This window comes from Narcine bancroftii, chromosome 4, assembly GCF_036971445.1.
Source record: "Narcine bancroftii isolate sNarBan1 chromosome 4, sNarBan1.hap1, whole genome shotgun sequence".
Lineage (NCBI taxonomy): Eukaryota > Metazoa > Chordata > Chondrichthyes > Torpediniformes > Narcinidae > Narcine > Narcine bancroftii.
In genome coordinates, this window is record NC_091472.1 from 173,204,727 (window position 1) to 173,223,698 (window position 18,972).

The window sequence follows — 18,972 nt, forward strand, 5'->3', positions numbered from 1 at the left end:
AGTGGGCCGATGATGTCCATGTGCACATGGTCAAAACAACAATGCTGTGCCAGGTTGAAGCCCTGGAGCAGGGTCTTGGTGTGTCTGTGAACTTTGGTGCTTTGGCAGACCAAACAAGTCAGCCCACGGGGTAACATCGCGGCGGAGGCCATGCCCCACGAACTTGTCAGACAGCAGGCAGACCGTGGACCTTATGGAAGGATGTGACAGACCGTGTATTTGGTCAAACATCCGTTGTTGCCAGGCCTTGGGTAGGATGGGTCTGGGGAAACCTGTGGACATGTTACACAGTAAAGTCGGGCTCGCTGGTGAAAGACAGAAATTACTAACCTTTAGGCTGGTGATGGTGATCTGGTAAGCCTGGATGTCCGTATCCTCTGCTTAGTCTTAGGCTAGCTGAGCAACATCGAGCCCTCCTGAGGTAGTGGCGATGGCCGGTCTGGACAGCGTGTTGGGCACTATGTTGGATTTGTCTATAATGTGGCAAATGTCCATTATCTCCATGGAAATGTAGGAGAGGTGTCATTGTCTCGCTAACCATGGGTCCAAAACCTTACTGAGTGCATGGGTGAATGGTTTGTAGTCTGTGTAGGCGATGAAAACCCTTCCTTCTAACATGTACCGGAAATATCGTATTGCCAGGATGTGACTCGCTGTATTTGAGTTCTGGTGTCTGGAGATGTTTGTTGAAGAAAGACGGGGGTGCCACTGTTTATTGACCCACTGCTCCAGCACCACGCTGATGTGTCTGTTGTCAGGACCAGGAGGGAAGAAGAGTCTGGATGGGCCAAAGATGAGGCCTCCGCTAGTGCTGCTTTGGTTGCCTGGAATGCTTCAGTGGTTTCATGTGACCACTGGAGTGCCTTGTCACTGAGTTTGATGAGGTCGAATAGGGGTTGCATGAGGGTAGCCGCTTCTGGACGGAAATGATGATAGAAGTTCACATCCATAGGAATTCTAGTAGACCCTTTATTGTGCTTGGCCTAGGAAAACATTGGATGGCTTCCACCTTGTCCAGCAGTGGTATGCCCCCCCCCCCCCCCACCTTTGGGTGATATGGTGTCCCAGGAAATCAACAGTTTCCAGGCTGAACTGGCACTTAGCCAGATTCACCATGAGTCCCAACCTCCTTCAACCTGTCAAAAAGGTGAGTCAGGTGCTTCCTGTGTATGCTGGTGTCACGGTTGGCAATGAGGATCTCATCCAGGAAGATGAAGATGAAATTGAGATCCCTGCCAACCATGCTCATTAGGGCTGAAACATCTGGGCTGCATTCTTTAGAACAAAAGGCATCCGAAGAAAAGGCTAAAAGGTGTAATAATGGCCATTTTCGGGATGTTGGGATGCACCGGAATCTGATGGTACCCTTTGATGAGGTCCACCAATATCTGTGTGGTGCAGTGTGAGTGTGTGTGGTGCAGTGTGAGTGTGTGAGGTGCAGTGTGTGGTGCACAGTGTGTGAGTGAGGAAAAGTGTGTGTGTGTGTGTGTGTGTGTGTGTGTGTGTGTGTGTGTGTGTGGTGAAGTGTGTGTGTGAGAAGTGCAATGTGTGTGTGAGAGGTGCAAAGTGTGGTGCACTATGTGTGAGGTGGTGTGTGAGTGAGGTGCAGTGTGTGTGTGTGGTGAATGTGTGTGTGTGGTGAAGTGTGTGTGTGTGTGAGATGCAGTGTGTTTGTGTGGTGAAGTGTGTGGTGTCGTGTTTGTTAGTTGCAGTGTAGAATGTTTGAATATGTGCTTGTGTGTTTGTGCAGATGAGCATATATTAGTGGGTGCAAAGAAATCACAGGAATCTGGGTGAATTCAAACACATCTATCACCTCAACATAACCAATGAAGCTTGCTTTGTGAGTACCCTCCACTACAAGCAGTTGCTAGTCCATAATCTACATGACCCACTGTTGGTCAGCACTCCAGGTGAGGCACTTTTTCTTATCCTCCTGCATTATACAGCACCATGGGCAATCCAACTCACATAAACTTTTTATATCTAACACCAAACAGGGGATGCATATTTCTGATAAATGCAGTTGACTTGCTTATGTCAAAAGTGAAAAGAAGCAGACAAAGGTAAATTAATGTATGGCACTGAAAGTTTAGTTCACCAGAAGCCCTAAGAGGGAAATTAAAAAGATTTGGAAAGTCAGGAGAGGAGCTGGGAAAACAGAGGCAGGGGAAATCAAATACATCCAAAAGAAGACCACAAAGGAAAGGGGAAGGCTTGGACTATGATTATTTTGTGTTTGAGGCTAATGGATGTAGTAAAATATTGGATAGGACTTACAGGGAACACTGCCATTGGAGAGCAGCAGCAATTATCAAAGACTCTACCACCCAGCACATGCTCTGTTCTCACTGCTGCCATCAGGAAAGAGGTATAGGTGCCACAAGACTTGCACAGCCAGGTTCAGGTACAGCTGCTACCCCTCCACCATCAAACTCCTCAATGACAAACCCATTTACATGTGCACTTTATTGATTTTCTTTTGTTTTCTCTATATTGCATAGCCAGTTTGTTTACATTTGTTGTCTGTTTACAGTTCTTTTGTTTGCATGTTTACGCTGTACAATTTATTTTTTGCACTACCAATTGGTGGTAATTCTGAAACACCCTTGGGAAAAAGAAATCTTGGGGTTGTATGTGATGTACTCTGACAATATATCTGAAATTTCATGGTGTGGTTGTAAACTAGATTCGACATTGGCTTTCTGGGAGAGCCAGAGTGGCAGTGACAATTGCCTCTCAAACTGGAAACCTATGACTTGTGGTGTGACTCAGGGATCAGTACTGGGTCTATTGTAGTTTGTCATCCATATCAATGATAATGTGGTAAACTGGATTAGGAAATTTGCAGATAACAATAAGATTGGAGGTGCAGTGGGCAGCAAGGAACGCTTTCAAAGCTTACAGAGGGATCTGAACCACATGAAAAATAGGATGAAAAATGGCAGATGGAATTTAATGCAAAGTGTGAGGTGTTGCACTTTGGAAGGACAAACCAAGGTATAATATACATGGTAAATGGTGGGGCACTGAGGAATATGGGAGAACAGAGGGATCTGAGAATACAGATATAAAATTCACTGAAAGTGGTGTCACAGGTAGAGAGCACATTGGCCTTCATAAATCAAATATTGAGTACAGGAGTTGAGATGTTATGGTGAAATTGTATGACATTGGTGAGGCCAAATTTGGAGAATTATGTGCAGTTTTGGTCAACTAACTACAGAAAAGATATCAATAAGATCGAAAAAGTGCAAAGAAGATTTAAGATGTTGCCAACACGAGGACTTAATAAACAGAACTTTATTCCCTAAAAGAATGAGGGGAGATTTGATTGAGGTATGTAAAATTATGATGGATATAGGTAAGAGTAAATGCAGTAGTCTTTTTCCACTGAAGTTAGGTGAGATACAAACCAGAGGTCAAGGGTTAGGGGTGGTGAGGAAATGATTAAAGGGAGCTTCTTCACACAGAGTAGAGGGACTGTGGAACGAGTTGCCAGCCAAAGTAGCTCAGTTCAACAGGTACGTGGATGGAAGAGGAATGAAAGAAAATGGACTGGGAACAGGTCAGTAGGATGAGACAGAACAATAGTGTGGCACAGACTAGAAGGGCCTGTTTCTGTGCTGTAATGTTTTATGGTTCTATAAATAAAGTACAAAGAGGATATTATAGAAAATAGATAAATGACCAGGCCTGGATGAAAATTCCTTCTGGAGCAAGTCCATTAAGACGATTGTGAAGAAGGCACAATAATGCGTATACTTTTTTGGCGTGCCACTGCAGATATCTAGATGAGGTATAGCCTGAAGAAAGCAAGCAACATCACCTTGGACACCACCTCTTCTCAGTTACCTTCAGGCAGGTACAGAAGTCTGAAGCCCAACACTTCTAGCTTCATTTCCAAAGCCTTTCAGGCTCATGAACCTCCCCTTATTATAAAGTACACTGACACCACAAGCTGCTGGAGCAGAATTGGGCCATTCAGCCCAGCAAGTCTGTTCCTCCATTCAAATTATGGCTGATGTAAATTTCCTCTCAACCCCATTCTCCTGCATTCCCTCAGAAACTTTGCATCCTTACCAATCAAGAACCTATCAAACTGTTTTAAATCTACCCAACGTCTTGGCTTCCAAAACTGTCTGTGACAATGAATTCTACAGATTCACAATCAACTAGCTGAAGAAACTTCTCATCTCTTTTCTAAAGGTGCATCCTTTTATTTTGAGGGTGTACTCTTTGATCCTTGACTGTCCCACTGCTGGAAATGTCTTCACATCCAATCTATCTTACCCTTTCTACATTCAGAATGTTTCAATGAGATTCCCCCCCCCCCCACAAACCATCATCTTTCTACACTCCAGCAAGCACAGGCCCAGAGTCATCAAATGCTCCTCACATGTTTATCCTCTCATTCATAGAACACTTCAACAACAGGCCCTTCAGCCCTCGATGTTGTGTTGACCCATATATTCCTTAAAAAAAAGTACTAAACCCATCCTACCCTGTAACCCTCTGCTTTTCTTCCATCCATGTGCCTGTCTGAGTCTCTAAATTGCCCCTAATGTTTCAGCCTCCACCATCATCCCTGGCAAGGCACTCCAGGGACCTACAATTCTGTGCATTAAAAAAAAAACTTACTGCTGATGTTTCCCCTAAATTTCCCTCCCTTTACTTTGTCCTCATGTCCTCTGGTCTTTACTATGCCTGCTCTATCTATGCCTCTCATAATCTTGTAGACCTCCATTAAGTATCCCCTCATCTTCTCTGCTCCAAAGAGAAAAATTCCAGCTCTGCTGCCCTTGCCTCATAAGACTTATTTTTCAATTCAAGCAACATAGAACCATAGAACACTACAGCACAGAAAACAGGCCATTCGGCCCTCTAGTCTGTGCCAACCACCACTCCGCTAGTCCCATTGACCTGCTCCCATTCCAGAACTCTCCCATCCATGTACCTATCTAATCTATTCTTAAAACTCAAGATCGAGCCCGCAATCACCACATCAGCTGGCAGCCCATTCCACACTCCCATTGCTCTCTGAGTGAAGAACTTTCCCTCAATGTTCCCCTTGAGCTTTCCCCTTTCAGCTTAAAACTATGACCTCTTGTATTTATCTCTCCCAGCCTGGGATCATTCTCATAAACCTCCTCTGGACCATCTGGATGGCCAGCACATCCTTCCTTAGATATAAGGCCCAAAACTGCACTTTGGGAGGACTAACCAAGGTAGGACATCTACTGTAAATAGTAGGGTACTGGGATATGCAGTAGAACAGAGAGAACTGGGAATACAGGTACATAATTCCCTAAAAGTGGCATCACATGTCGATATGGTTGTTAAGAGATCTTTTGATATATTGGTCTTAATAAATCAAAGTACTGAATAAAGAAGTTGGGATGTAATGGCGATGTATAAGACATTGGTTCAAATGTTCCTTTTATTGATATGTAATAATACAAAAAATGTAATATATGGTACACAATATTCTTCAACCTTTACCAACCATTAAGGCAAATAAAGAGTTGCCATGAACAATAAAGGAGAAAAGCAAAAAGTCACTTCCGAGCACTGAGTGTCTCGGGATTCACCTCCAGCCGTCTCGCAGCCTGATACAGCCTTACAATTCCAAGTTCCAGATCCAAAGCCTCTGATACGATCAGAAAGCTTTAAACTCCCAAGGCCCTTCAAGAGCCTTTCTTGTCCTCAGCACTCTCTTGAATATGATTACAATTCCTGGTTCCCAACAGCCAGTCTCCAGCAGCCTGCAGACTGATGTGAGTCATTGACTGCAAGTCGCCAACAACCTGCTGTCTGTGTGGGTCCTTCAGCCGCTGAGCTCCTCACTGTCTACTTCCTGTAGGGATCTCTCCCAGGCTTCTCCTTCACAACAGGGGGTGTCCTCCTCATTTCTGATGCCCTGCGCCGGTCCACTGCTCCCCCGGAGTCTGCAATGCCCAGATTCAAGCACCACCATCTTGGGCATTGACATCCATGATTGCAGGATCTAAAACAAAACACCATCGGCTACTCTAACAGGCTACTTGAAGCCTTTACGGAGCTGACAGTTAAACCATGAAAAGCTGCGCTGTCTCTCCACTTTCCACTCTCCCAAATTCACACCAGCGGCAGTGATGCTATTACAACAGCTCTGGAGTACCTGAAAATGGTAATTCAGGCGGACAAGATGGCAAAGAACATGCTTGCCTTCATTGGGCAGGGTACAGAGTACAGAAGTAAGTTGTACAAAGTGTTAGTGAGGCCACATTTAGCATACTGTGCACTGTACATAAATTGGAAGGGATGCTGAGGAAGTTAACCAGGATATTGCTGGGATTGGAGGGCTTGGGTTATAGGAAAAGGCTGGATAGGCTGGGTCTTTATTCTCCAAAGCAAAGGAGGCTAAAAGGAAATCTTATAGAGTAGTGGCTCTCAACCTTTTTCTTTCCACTCACATACCAATTTAAGTAAATTCCTATACCATCAGTACTCTGTGATTAGTAAGGGATTGTTTAAAGTGGTATATGAGTGGGAAGGGAAGTTTTAGAATCACTGCTCTAGACCCAATTGTTACTGAAATATTTTGATTGAAAAAAATTGTCATTGGCCCATTTCCTTTGGAGTTATGAAACCGTGCACATCACGAGTCAATTAGGTACGATTCTACCCACATACCACCTTAAACAATCCCTTACTAATCACAGAGTACCTATGGCATAGCAAATACTTTCAAATTATGGCTGATGTAAATTTCCTCTCAACCCCATTCTCCTGCGTTCCCTCAGAAACTTTGCATCCTTATCAATCAAGAACCTATCAAACTGCTTTAAATCTACCCAATGTCTTGGCTTCCAAAACTGTATGTGACAATGAATTCTACAGATTCACAATCAACTAGATGAAGAAACTTCTCATCTCTTTTCTAAAGGAGCATCCTTTTATTTTGAAGGCGTACTCTCTGATCCTTGACTGTCCCACTCACCAGAGTGAGTGGAAAGAAAAAGGTTGAGGATCACTGTTATAGAGGTTTACAAAATCATGAGGGCATGGATGAAGTGAATGCTCAGTCTTTTTACCAGGGTAGATGATTCTAGAACTAGAGAGCATAGGTTTAAGGTGAAGTGGTGGTGGGGGGGGAGAGATTTAAGAGGGATCTGATGGTTCATATCTAGAACGAGCTGGGCACAAGAGCAACATTCAACAGGCTTTTGGACGGATTTAACAATAGGAAGGGCTTGGAAGGATATGGACAAAATGCAGGCAAAAAAGACTAGACCAGAATGCCAACTTGGTCGGCATGTTCGAGTTGGCCCAAAGGACCAGTTATGTGCTGTTTGACTCAATGAACGTTGGCTCATGGGGATCTGGACCCAGTGGGGGAGGGTAGGATTGAGTTGGAATGTGCATACTTCTGTGTTCCAAATATTCCCTGACCCTCCAGACAATGCTCCTACAGGTTACCCTTGCCTGGCCCCTGTTTTATTCTTTGCTTTTGGGCCTCATCGCATCCATCTGGTCTGGTGTCACTTGCACATCTGACCCTTTAAGAAGGATCTGATTGCCCTGGTGATTTTCCAGGGATTCCGAAGCCCCAGATTCCTGCTGGCTTGGACCAGGTTTCTCAAGCCAGACTTCTGATCACTCCGGTAAGCAAACTCCAAGATGCTCAGGCTGACCCCTTCAAAGGCAAGTCTGTCCGCAACTAAGGAGGAAATAACCTCCTGCTGGATGAGAGGCTCCAGGGAGCAGCGGCACTCCAGCTGGGCCAGTGTAAATTCACACTCTTCTGCCTGCTGTCGCGATGGCTTCAGGATGGAGTAGAGTTTCTGCAGTGCCTGTACATTGGGAATAGCTCTGTCACTGACTAATGCTCTCACTAAATACTTCAGCGTGAAATTCCTGACCTCTGATTTGGAGAGAACTTTCTTGGCCAACCACAGTGTGTCCAGGAAGCCTGACATACACTGGGCTAAGCAATCTTTCATGGATAGTGCCTCGAAGGCTTTGCAAAGGGTTTGGCAATCAAGGGTCCAGATGCCGTGACCAGCTAACAGAGGCAGATCCAATTGCCGCAGGAAGCAGAGGAAGGATTCCAGGGCTTCGTTGAGGCCACAGGTCGGTTGAGCTTCTCCTTGTAAGTACAGTATCCCATCCACAGCATGAAGACCATTCTGGATGGGGACATGGGCCACAGTGGGCTTCCTGGGCAGGATGTACTTGTTGAAGATCTTCTCACCACTCACTGCGCTCAGCTGCACAATATTACCATCTCCTGGCAAAAATCAAAATGATCAGACCAACTTGAGAACTGCTGGAAACCTGAGACACTGAAGAGGAGCTGGAGGGACTCAGCGTTCATGGAGAGAAATTATCAGTTTCAGGACGGGACTATAGCGAGACCATTATTCCTGAGAAAGGGTCCTGAGGGCAAACATTGACTGACCATTTCTACTCATGGACGCTGCCTGACCCACTGAGTCCCTTCAGCTTCTCATTATCTGGATTTAATAATCAGCAGAGCCCAGCTGGCATCATCAGCTTTGGGGGAACACCCAAATGGATGGCTGGATGCTCATTGTGAGATCCACCCCCAGGGTTCAGGGAGTTTCCTCTGATGTAGGCTGCCCCGTAATAGGGAATGGCTGAGGGAAGGGAATACAGTGCTGATGGGATTATGTCCTTCGAGTGAAGAGTAGTGGAATGGATCCATCCAGGGAAGGAGGGAGGAAGAGAGATAAGGGGAGGGAGAGAGAAAGTAAAGAGAGAGGATGTGAGCAGGTAGGGAAGGAGAGCACTCCAGGTGAGAGGAAAAAAGAGAGTTTCCAGATAAAATGGGCAAAGGAGCACTCTTGGGAAGAGTAGACAATGGAGAAGCCTAGAATAAAGAGGGCAGGAATTGACCCTGGGGAGAGAGGGTGATGGACTGTCCCTGGAGAAAGAGGATGAGGGATTGTCCCTGGGGTGAGAAGGCGAGGGATTGTCTCTGGAGAGAGAGAGTGTGAGGGGTTGTTCCTGGGGATAGAGGGGCGAGGAATTGTCATTGGGGAGAGAGGGTGAGGGATTTCCCTAGGGAGAGAGGGCAAGAGATTGTCATTGGGGAGAGAGGGTGAGGGATTGTCGTTGGGGAGAGAGGGCGAGGGATTGTCCCTGGGGAGAGAGGGTGAGGGATTGTCGTTGGGGAGAGAGGGTGAGGGATTGTCATTGGGGAGAGAGGGCGAGGGATTGTCGTTGGGGAGAGAGGGCAAGGGATTGTCGTTGGGGAGAGAGGGCAAGGGATTGTCGTTGGGGAGAGTGGGCAAGGGATTGTCGTTGGGGAGAGAGGGCAAGGGATTTTCCCTGGGGAGACAGGGCATGAATTTCTATTCACTGCAGGAGTCCAGGCCCTGGGCAGTGGAAATGTGGAGGCTGATCCCAGGGGTCACGTCACCATCAACTAAACACATGTGGAGGAAGGAGGGAAAGATGAATATTCTTGACTAAACTCACCCACATCTGTCGTCTGGATTTGGAAGAAGACCACAGGGAACCCTCGCAGTTCCTGACACTGCCACGGTCTCCATGACCCCTCCTGAACCCAGTCCTTATTCATTTGACCAGAACCGTTGTTCTCTCCCTGATCCCATGGAGCTTCGGAACTCTCGGGATGCAGTGGCACAGAGGGTATCTGGGAGGGGTCCACAAATCAAGTAAGAAACACCACACAGTCATCACAGCACAGATCCCAACATCAATGAAACCCCAAAACCCTTTTCATGAATGACTACCTCTAAATCCTATGACATCAGTGAAATCCCCAAAACCCTGAGACAGAAGTGAAAACCCTAAAGCGTGAAACATCCATAGCATCCAAAACCCTGGTCATGAGTGAAACCCCAAAAGCCCAGAGTCATTGGTGCAACTCCCAAAACTGAGTATACATGTCAAACCCCCAAAACCCAGAAACATCAGAGAAATCCCCAAACCCCAGTTCATCAATGAACCCAAAACCCTGGGAGATCAATGAACCCCAAAAGCCCAGGATATTCCTCAGGTTTTGGTCAATAACCTGACTTTCAAATGCTGATTTTCTTCTTCCCTGTGTAAAATACACATTACACACCATGTGCCTGTGTATACTTTCCACGGTGAACATTGATCCCAGGGAATCAAATTCCACTCTTTTCTGGAGCACTAAGCACAAGGCACATTTGGTGCACCATAGAGCACTACGTATTGTCTGTATTGAGCCGCAAATAGCACCAAGTACTGCTGCACATTGGTCTGCGTTTAATATAGGCCTGAGTATAATACCATGGACAGTGGATATATTCCTGTGTATCATCCCTCATATAGAGCATTGCGTGGCGTTGAGTTATACTGCTGCATATAGCACTGTGCACTGCTGTGTATAATGCTGTATACAGAAACATAGAAAAATAGGTGCAGGAGTAGGCCATTTGGCCCTTCAAGCCTACACCACTATTCAACATGATCATGACTGATCAGTACCAGTTCCTGCCTTCTCCCCATACCTCTTGATCCTCTTAACCACAAGGGCCAAATCTAACCTACTCTTAAATATTGACAAGGAACCGGCCTCAACTACTTCCTGTGGCAAAGAATTCCACAGATCCACCACCCTCTGAGAGAAGAAATTTTTCCTCATCTCAGTGCGGTGCCCTGTACAAAATGGCATAATGCACCATGTGTGGTCCTAACTTAGTTCTGGCTCTCAGTCAGATCCCCTGCAATGGATCCTAAAGTTGGTCATAACACCCAGTAAGAACAATGGTATTGAGGCTTGTCCACAGAATCCAAAGTGAAGGGGGGGCTATGCATGGTCCTCTATGGGAGTTGTGCTGATGCTATGCCGATACCTGGAGTGGGAGGCTGAATTTAAGTGACCCCAAGAACAGCTACTCCATGGAGATGTAGGCGATGGCAGGGCTGGAGGGAGGAGCTCAGTGATCTCTGCATGAATGGGCTCTTCCCTTCTCAGGCTTCTTCCATTTTTGTCAGTAGCTGGGCAAACTCACCAATTTTGGCTGCTGAAAACTGACCATCTCACTTCATAGCCATCCAGATTCTTCTCTTACATCCCTCCTCCCCCCTCACTCCGTACTGTGTCCAAACGTGTAATTATTTCAACCCTGGGAAATAGCCTCTGGTCATCGATACAATCAAAACCTCTCATCTTCTACACTTCTATTATATCACCTCTCATAATCTTCTACACTTCTATTACGTCATCTCTCATCCTCCATCACTCCAAAGAAAAAAGACCAAGTTCACTCAACCTATCTTCATAAGGCATTGCTATGGAATAAGTTAATAGAATTATGGAATAAAATATATCTTAAGGAATAAGGTTAGATGGTGGGGGTTTAGGTATTAGTTTACATTCCACAAGAGACATCTCATTTGAAATGCAAGAGCTATGCCTCAGTGTAATCCTCAAGTCTACAGTGACTTTACAGAAACTGTGAAGAGTGCCTGTGACAACTTCACATGTAGATGTTAAAGAATTAAAATGGACTATTATCTTTAAAGGAAGAGCATGTTTTAACAGAAACTGATTAATTTTTTGTTGCTAAACTGGTGTAAGTGATCCAAATTTCTGGTTGAAGTCTGCTGTTCTAAGAGGGGTCATGTGGTTTTGCAAACAGAGAGAAAAAACATGGCATTCTTTAGGGGAAGAGAGAGAGACAGTCAGTTTACTGCAGCAGTTGATGTTGAAGACTGCAAGTTTGCAGACCTGCTGCAAGGCCCCGTTTCAAGATGGGTTTTGAGTTCCAAGTCAGCCTATTATAAATCTCTATAGTCAATTACAGAGACTTTGGCTGGTTATTGTGTTTCTACTGAAATAGGGGAAAAAGAAGAACTCTTCATGGTAACCTGGAAGAAAAGGTTATCTTTTGGAAAAACCCACAAGGGGGAAAAAGTTTCTTCGGCAAGACACTGAGGTGGCTGATTGAAAGAGATCAGTTTGCGTGTGAGTCCAATGAACAATGAATATCTCTCTGAAACCAACAAAGACCTTCCTGAGCAATAAAAACTTCAGTTAAAGCACCAGAGCCAGGTGTATGGAAAACTGCCTGATACCAGTGAACTTGGAGAAGTGAAAAGTGAATGATTTGACAGTGAAAAAAAAACTTTCCTGAACACATGCTGTGACAGAATATAGATGTTTTTGGGAGATAATTGGGACAGGGTTTGTTAGTGTAGGTCACATACCATGTGAAATACTGGAACTCTGAGTGAGAGAGAGAGATCAGTTCTACGGGTTGACAGCCAGCAGCAACAACTGGAACAGGACAAGCTGGCAAGTTTATGGAAAGCCCCATTTGGAAGACAGCCTGGTCAAAGCCCTTGTGGTTCATGCAAGAGGAGAGGACTGGCTGCCTAATGTTTCACTTGGAATAAGGGAAACAAAAAGGAACTCTGTGGTGATCTGAAAGAAAGAGGTTATCATCTGGAGAACCCTGAGGGGACAAGTTTCTTCGGCAAGACACTGAAGTGGCTGATGGAAGTAAATCACTTGTGGGTGTCAGCGTACAACGAATCTCTCTGAAAATCTACAAGAACTTTCCTGAGCGGTAACCATTTACCTTTCAAGCATCAAATCCTAGTGAACTTTATAAATGTTAAATTCTGTGCACAGTATAATAATTGCCTGCAACCAGTGAACTTGGAGGATTGAGAAGTGAGATTGGACTGTGAAGCAAAGAACTTTTCTGAACTTACACACACATTACATACACGTGCGCTTAGAGCTAGAAGGGGGTTAAGTTAGGTTAGTTAAGTCAATCGTGATAAGTTAAAGTGTGATTCCGTTTTCTTGTTTAAAGATAAAAGCAACTTTTGTTTAAGTCACCATTTGTCTTGGTGAATTTCTGTTGCTGCTGGGTTTTGGAGTCCTCTGAGCTCTCCAATCTAGGCAGCATCCTTGTAAATCTCCTCTGCACCCTTTCTATAACATCCACAACCTTCCTGCAGTGAGATGACTGGAACTGAACACAATATTCAAAGCCAGGTCAAACTATAGCTGTAACATTACCTCATGGCTCTTGAACTTGGTCTCATGGTTAATGAAGGCCAACACACCAGACACCTTCTTAACAACATTATCAACCTGTGCAGCAGCTTTGAGTATCCTATGTCTGCAGACCCCAAGAATGCTCAGTTTCTTCACACTGCTCAATCCTCTCATTAACATTGTATTCTGCCTTCAAATTTGTCCTACCAAATAACTAAACCTCTTCACATTTTTCTGTGTTAAAATCCATCTGCTACTTCTCAGCTCACCTCTGAACCATATCAATAGCCCAAAGTAAAAGTGAATCCACTAACTGCTACACTAACCATGTTGCCATTACATGTGGTAAAATTGATTTCATACACAATTTGTGCACGAGAAACCAGTGTTAATGAATCCAATATCTGGGCTTGTGCCTCTTCATATAAAACTCCTGTGTTTATATCATGGAGTGTATGCAAGGTATCTATGTATAGTGCACTACATATGGAGCCTACATATAGGCAGAATTACACTGAACTTTGTTTATATCACACCATGGGGAAGAGCAGGGAGTCCTTACCATGAGAGAGGCACCATCACTTTTGCTGTCATCGGATGACAAATTTGTTTTCTCCTCTGAAAATAGAGAATTGTGTTAATTTAGCTGTAGTTTGTTTGCTTTTGCCTCTCTGAGAATACTTAATTTTAAGTAAACTGGAGTCCTTGAGGTTGAAATTAGTCCCGAGCTCTCAAAGCCTCTGATTAGAGGGATTCAAACAGGGTGAAATAGCCTTCGACAGGAGACTCTCCAGTGGAAAACAGAGGGTGTCAACTCAAATATAAAATGAATAAGAGCAAGTATCAAATCCTGCTCCTTTATTATGTACTTGCACTCTGCTCCTGACCCATGTCTATGAAAGAACACTATGACAGGAGCTTTGTGTTGGACATACTGGGCGTGCTGGATAGAACAATGAGATTGTAGCAGCTGCTAACGGCAGCGCTACTGAAATGAAGCACGTCCACACAACACTACCCACCCCAGCCCAGAATCGCTGCCACTCTTTGAGCAAGTCACAGTACTCTCTTTAGGCAGGCAGCCTCTGAGGAGCTGGGACAGGGCTGACCTGAGTCCAAATGCGCCGCCTTGAAGCAGTCAATGGTAAACATGTCCTGCCACCTGCCAATGTCCAGGTGAAAATGACATTCGTAGGGGCATTGCAGGAGTGTTCCTTGCTGTCCTCTGTGAACGAAAATGAAGTCAGTGGACTGTAGATCCCCAGGGACGTGACAGGGTGGAGAACCGTGTTGGGAAGGTTTTGATTTACCTATCTGTTCCCCCAGGCACTGGAGGACGTCTAAGGCACTGTGTTGTGGGTCGGCAGGGCTGAAATGAATGTCCCTCAGATGGTAAGCAGGAAGTTGTACACTATCTTAGCGGACAACGCTGGCAGGTCTTCTTTTGGTGCTGTATGAATTCTCAACAGCACCCATAGGAGTTTGTCCATCCAACTCGGGCCTTGTAGTTGAGCTTTCAGGGCTGCTTTTAGATGGCAGTGAAAACATTCAACAAGTCCGTTTGCCTGAGGATGGTAGGCTTTGGTGTGGTGTAACTGGCTGCCACAGAACTTGACTAATTTGGATCAGAGTGAAGACTTGAACTGGGACCCTTGGTCCAAGGTGATGTGGGTCGGGACGCCAAAGCATGTGACCCCAGTGGACAAGAAAGCTCTGGCACAAGTTTCTGTGTCACATGTGGGCAGGGGTATTGCTTCCAGCCAATGAGTAAAAGTCAACTATTGTGAATAAATACCACATACCTTGGCTCATGGGGACTTGGCCAACGATGTCCATGTGCACGTGGTTAAACCGGCGTTGCACCAGGGCAAAACTCTGGAGAGGTGCCTCGGTGCACTTTGGCGCACTGGCAGTCCATGCAAGTCTTAGCCCATAGAGTTACATCACAGCAGAGGCTGTGCCACATGAGCTTGTCAGACAGGAGGCAGACTGAGGACCTTATTGAAGGATGTGACAGACCGTGAATTTAGTCGAATACCCGCCGTCGCCAGGTCGTGGGTAGGATGGGTCTGGGGAAGCCCGTGCGTATGTTACATAGTAAAGTTGGGCTCCCCGGTGAAGGACAGAAATCGCTAACCTTCAGGGTGGTGATGGCAGTCTGATAAGCCTGAATGTCAGCATCCGCCACCTGGCCTTGGGCCAGTTGAGCAACATCAAGTCCTCCTGAGATAGCAGCAATGGCCAGTCTGGAGAGCACGTTGACCACAACAATGTATTTGTCTTCAACGTGGCAAATGTCCATAGTATACTCAGAAATGTAGGAGAAGCGTGGTTGTTGCCTCGCTGACCATGGGTCTGAAATCTTGCTGAGTGCATGGATGAGTGTCTTGTGGTCTGTGTAGGCAACTAAAACCCTTCCTTCTAACTGCAACGGAAATGTCATATTGTCAGATACAGGGCCAACAGCTCACGGTCGAATGCATTGTACTTGAGTTCTGGTGTCGGACATGTTTGCTGAAGAACACCGGGGTGCCACTGTTCATCAACCCACTGCTCCAGCATTGCGTTGACCACTCTGTCCGATGCGTCTGATGTAATGGCCGGGGGGAGGAAGAGTCTGGATGGGCCAAAGATATGATCTCCATGAGTGTCGCATTAGTTGCCTGGAATGCTTCAATGGTTTCACATGCCCACTGGAGCGCCTTGTGGCTGAGTTTGATGAGGTCGAATAGGAGCTGCACGAGGGTAGCTGCTCCCGGGAGGAAACGATGATAAAAGTTCACCATCCCTAGGAATTCCTGTAGGCCTTTGATGGTGCTCGGGAGAATCACTGGATAGCTCCTACCTTATCTGGCAGCGGTGTGGCCCCCTCGCGGAGAATCACTGGATAGCTCCTACCTTATCTGGCAGCGGTGTGGCCCCCTCGCGGGTGATATGGTGTCCAAGGAAATTAATTGTTTCCAGACTGAACTGGCACTTAGCTGGGTTCACTGTGAATCTGAACTCCTGAAACCTGTTGAAAAGGTGCGTCCTGTATGTGCTGGCATCGGGGCTGGCGATGAGGATATCATCCAAATAGATGAAGATGAAATCGAGGTCCCCGCCAACCATGTCCATGAGATGCTGAAACGTCTAGGCTGCGTTCTTTAATCCGAAAGGCATCTGGAGGAACTCAAAAAAGCCAAAAGGTGTAATAATGGCCATTTTCGGGATGTCGTTAGGATGCACTGGAATCTGATGGTACCCCTTGATGAGGTCCACCATCGAGAAAATTCAGCAACCCTGGAGCGATGTCCTGGACATGTGAGGGGGGGAGCTGGTATCTATCTGGGACAGTGACATCATTGAGTTGTCTGTAGTTGCCACACAGATGCCAACCACCAGAGTTCTTCTGGACCATGTGTACTGGGGACGATCAGGGGCTGTTTGAACGGCGGACGATACCCAACACCTCCATAGCAGCAAACTCAGTCTTGGCTTGGAGGAGTTTGTCCTGTGGGAGGTGCTGTGCCCATGCGTACACTGGTGGTCCGGTGGTTTCGGCAGCCGGACTGTTCATTTCTCGTTGCTGCACTCAACTTGGCATTGGAATAGGAGCATGGAGGGACATGCCACCAGGCATTGCAGCCCTATCTGCAGTGGTAGAAACAGTAATCGCTCCGTTTGTTTGAACGCTCATTGAGATGCGGTTGGGCCACAGCTACTGCTGGCAGAACTGATGGAGAGGAAACCCCTGTTACTGGGGCTAAGCCGGAGGCGCCGATAGTGAAGATCAGTTGTACATGTATCGAGCTTCTCCTGAGAAGGAAAGGGAGGCCCAAGCTATCTTGTACCAACCGTCTGAAGCAACGATTCAACCTGTCTAACCATATGGTCGCTCGGCCCGCTACAAGATCTTTATTTTACTTCCAACTCCCATTAACCCTGGGTGAGCCTTTGTCATCTCTGCCTTGGATTTTTAATATTTTTTAATAGTTACTCAATTTCTTCCCCGCAATGTGTACAACTGACTGGAAGTGTTGTTACAGTTCCCACAGTGTAACAAGTAAAGGTTGCAGCCTGACCTGAAGAAGATAGCTGGGTCTCATCGCTGGAAACATCGAGTGTGATCTGCTGTGTGCTGTCTGGCAAGGGAAGTGATGGGTGTCTGACGCTCACATAGTAGTTGTGTTCCGTTTTCCAGGTCTGTTGCTGACCACCCATGGTACTTTCTTCAAGTCCTTTGGGTACTCGATTTACCAAAGCTTCCTGGATACAAAAGAACAGTTATTGAACAATAGGAAGAATCACTGGCCTTCAGAAGCCCATTTTAGAAACTACAGTACAGGTCTTTCAGCCCACTATGTTGTGCCAACCTATGTAAACTGGCTGCACAACAATCTAACCCTTTTCTCCCTCACATCTGATAAAGTCTCTCCTTACTCTCTACCACCATTCTTAGCAAAGCATTCCAGGCATCCACAACTCTCTGTGTATCTCGGACATTTCCCCTAAACATTCCTTCACTCACCTTAAACAGATATCCTCTAGTATTTGCTATTGTGCCCTGGGAAAAAAAGTGCTGGATGTAAATCCAACCTAAGCCTCTTTATTAAGTCAACTCTCATCCTTTGTTACTCTAGTAACCTTACTTCATAAAATGTGTTCTCCAATCCAGGTAACATGTTCATAAATCTCTGTACCATCTCGAAAGCATTTACATCCTTTCTGAAATAAGGCGACCAGAACTGAATGAAATATTCCAAATGTGGTCTAACCAGAGTTTTATAGAGCCGCAACATTACCTCATGGCTTCTGAACTCAATCCCCTGACTAATGAAGGCTGATACACCATAAGCCTTCTTAACAACCCTAACTACCCTATCAATTTGCATGGCAATTTGCATGGGATCTATGGATCTGGACCACAAGGTTCCTCTGTTCCACCACACTGTTAAAATTCCTGATATTAACCACTTAAACTGGCTTCAAGTTTGACCTTCCAAAGTGCATCACTTCATACATGTCTGGATTAAATTCCATCTGTCACATCATTGCCCAACTCTGCAACCTGTCTATATCTTGTTGTGACCTTACGACACCCTTCTACATGATCCACAACATCTCCATCATGTTCCCTCCCCAACCTCAGACTGGTGATTGTTTAGAGCCCACCAGGCAACAAAACCCAGCTATGGGTGGTCAGGATGGTCCTCTGCCTGTCTCAAGGACATTCACCTTCACATTTAAAGGATCTATTGATATCTCATTTAAAGGGCCACTCACCATCACATTTGAAAGGCCAGTTGTCACGTCACTTAAAGGAACCATCACCTTCAAACAGCAAGTAGTGCATGTATCAACCTTCCTGTTTCAAAGCCAATTGGAGGTCAGGGCTGGCTATTTGCTGACCATGGACTTTTGGCAATATTGTTCTTCCATAAGGATTATAAGGCTATTGTTGTGGGAACTATGGAAATGTGGCCCCAGAGGAGGTTTGTAAACAAAGGGCAGAGGGCAGGAAGTTCACACAGGACAGTGTCAGGGTAAGGGCTACATTGTCCTGTGTCCCCAGCAACAGCTGCCTCTGTACATCTTCGGGGGACTGCTGCTATAAAGACCCACTTCAATTCCAGATCCATAGATCCCTCAAGGTGACTGCTCAAGTAGATCAGGTGGTTAAGAAAATGTATTGTGTGTTGGCCTTCATTCATCGGGAGCTTGAGTTTAAGTGCCATGGGGTAATGTTGCAACTCTATAAAACTCTGGTTCAACCACTCTTGGAATGTTGCGTTCATTTCTGGTCACCTCATTACAGGAAGGATATAGATGTTTTGAAGAGGGTGCAGAGAAGACTTACCAGAATGTTGTCTGAATTTGAGAACATGTCTTATGAAGCAAGAGCCAGGGGTTGTTTTTCTCTTTGGAACAATGAAGGGGGAGAGGTGACTTCAAAAAGGTATACAAGATTATGAGGG

The 18,972-nt window shown here is 45.7% G+C and overlaps 1 protein-coding gene across 1 annotated transcript in view; it reads right to left on the reverse strand.

Annotated features, from left to right (window-relative positions):
- LOC138762398 (protein PML-like) overlaps positions 1-18,972 on the reverse strand; it is a 66,841-nt gene that overhangs the window by 13,625 nt on the left and 34,244 nt on the right. Inside the window, exons 6-8 of the mRNA XM_069936161.1 lie at positions 17,080-17,263; positions 13,578-13,633; positions 9,487-9,664 (exon numbers count right to left, since the gene is read on the reverse strand). Of these exons, the coding sequence (XP_069792262.1) occupies positions 9,487-9,664; positions 13,578-13,633; positions 17,080-17,263 (418 nt within the window). The remainder of the gene's footprint in view (positions 1-9,486; positions 9,665-13,577; positions 13,634-17,079; positions 17,264-18,972) is intronic.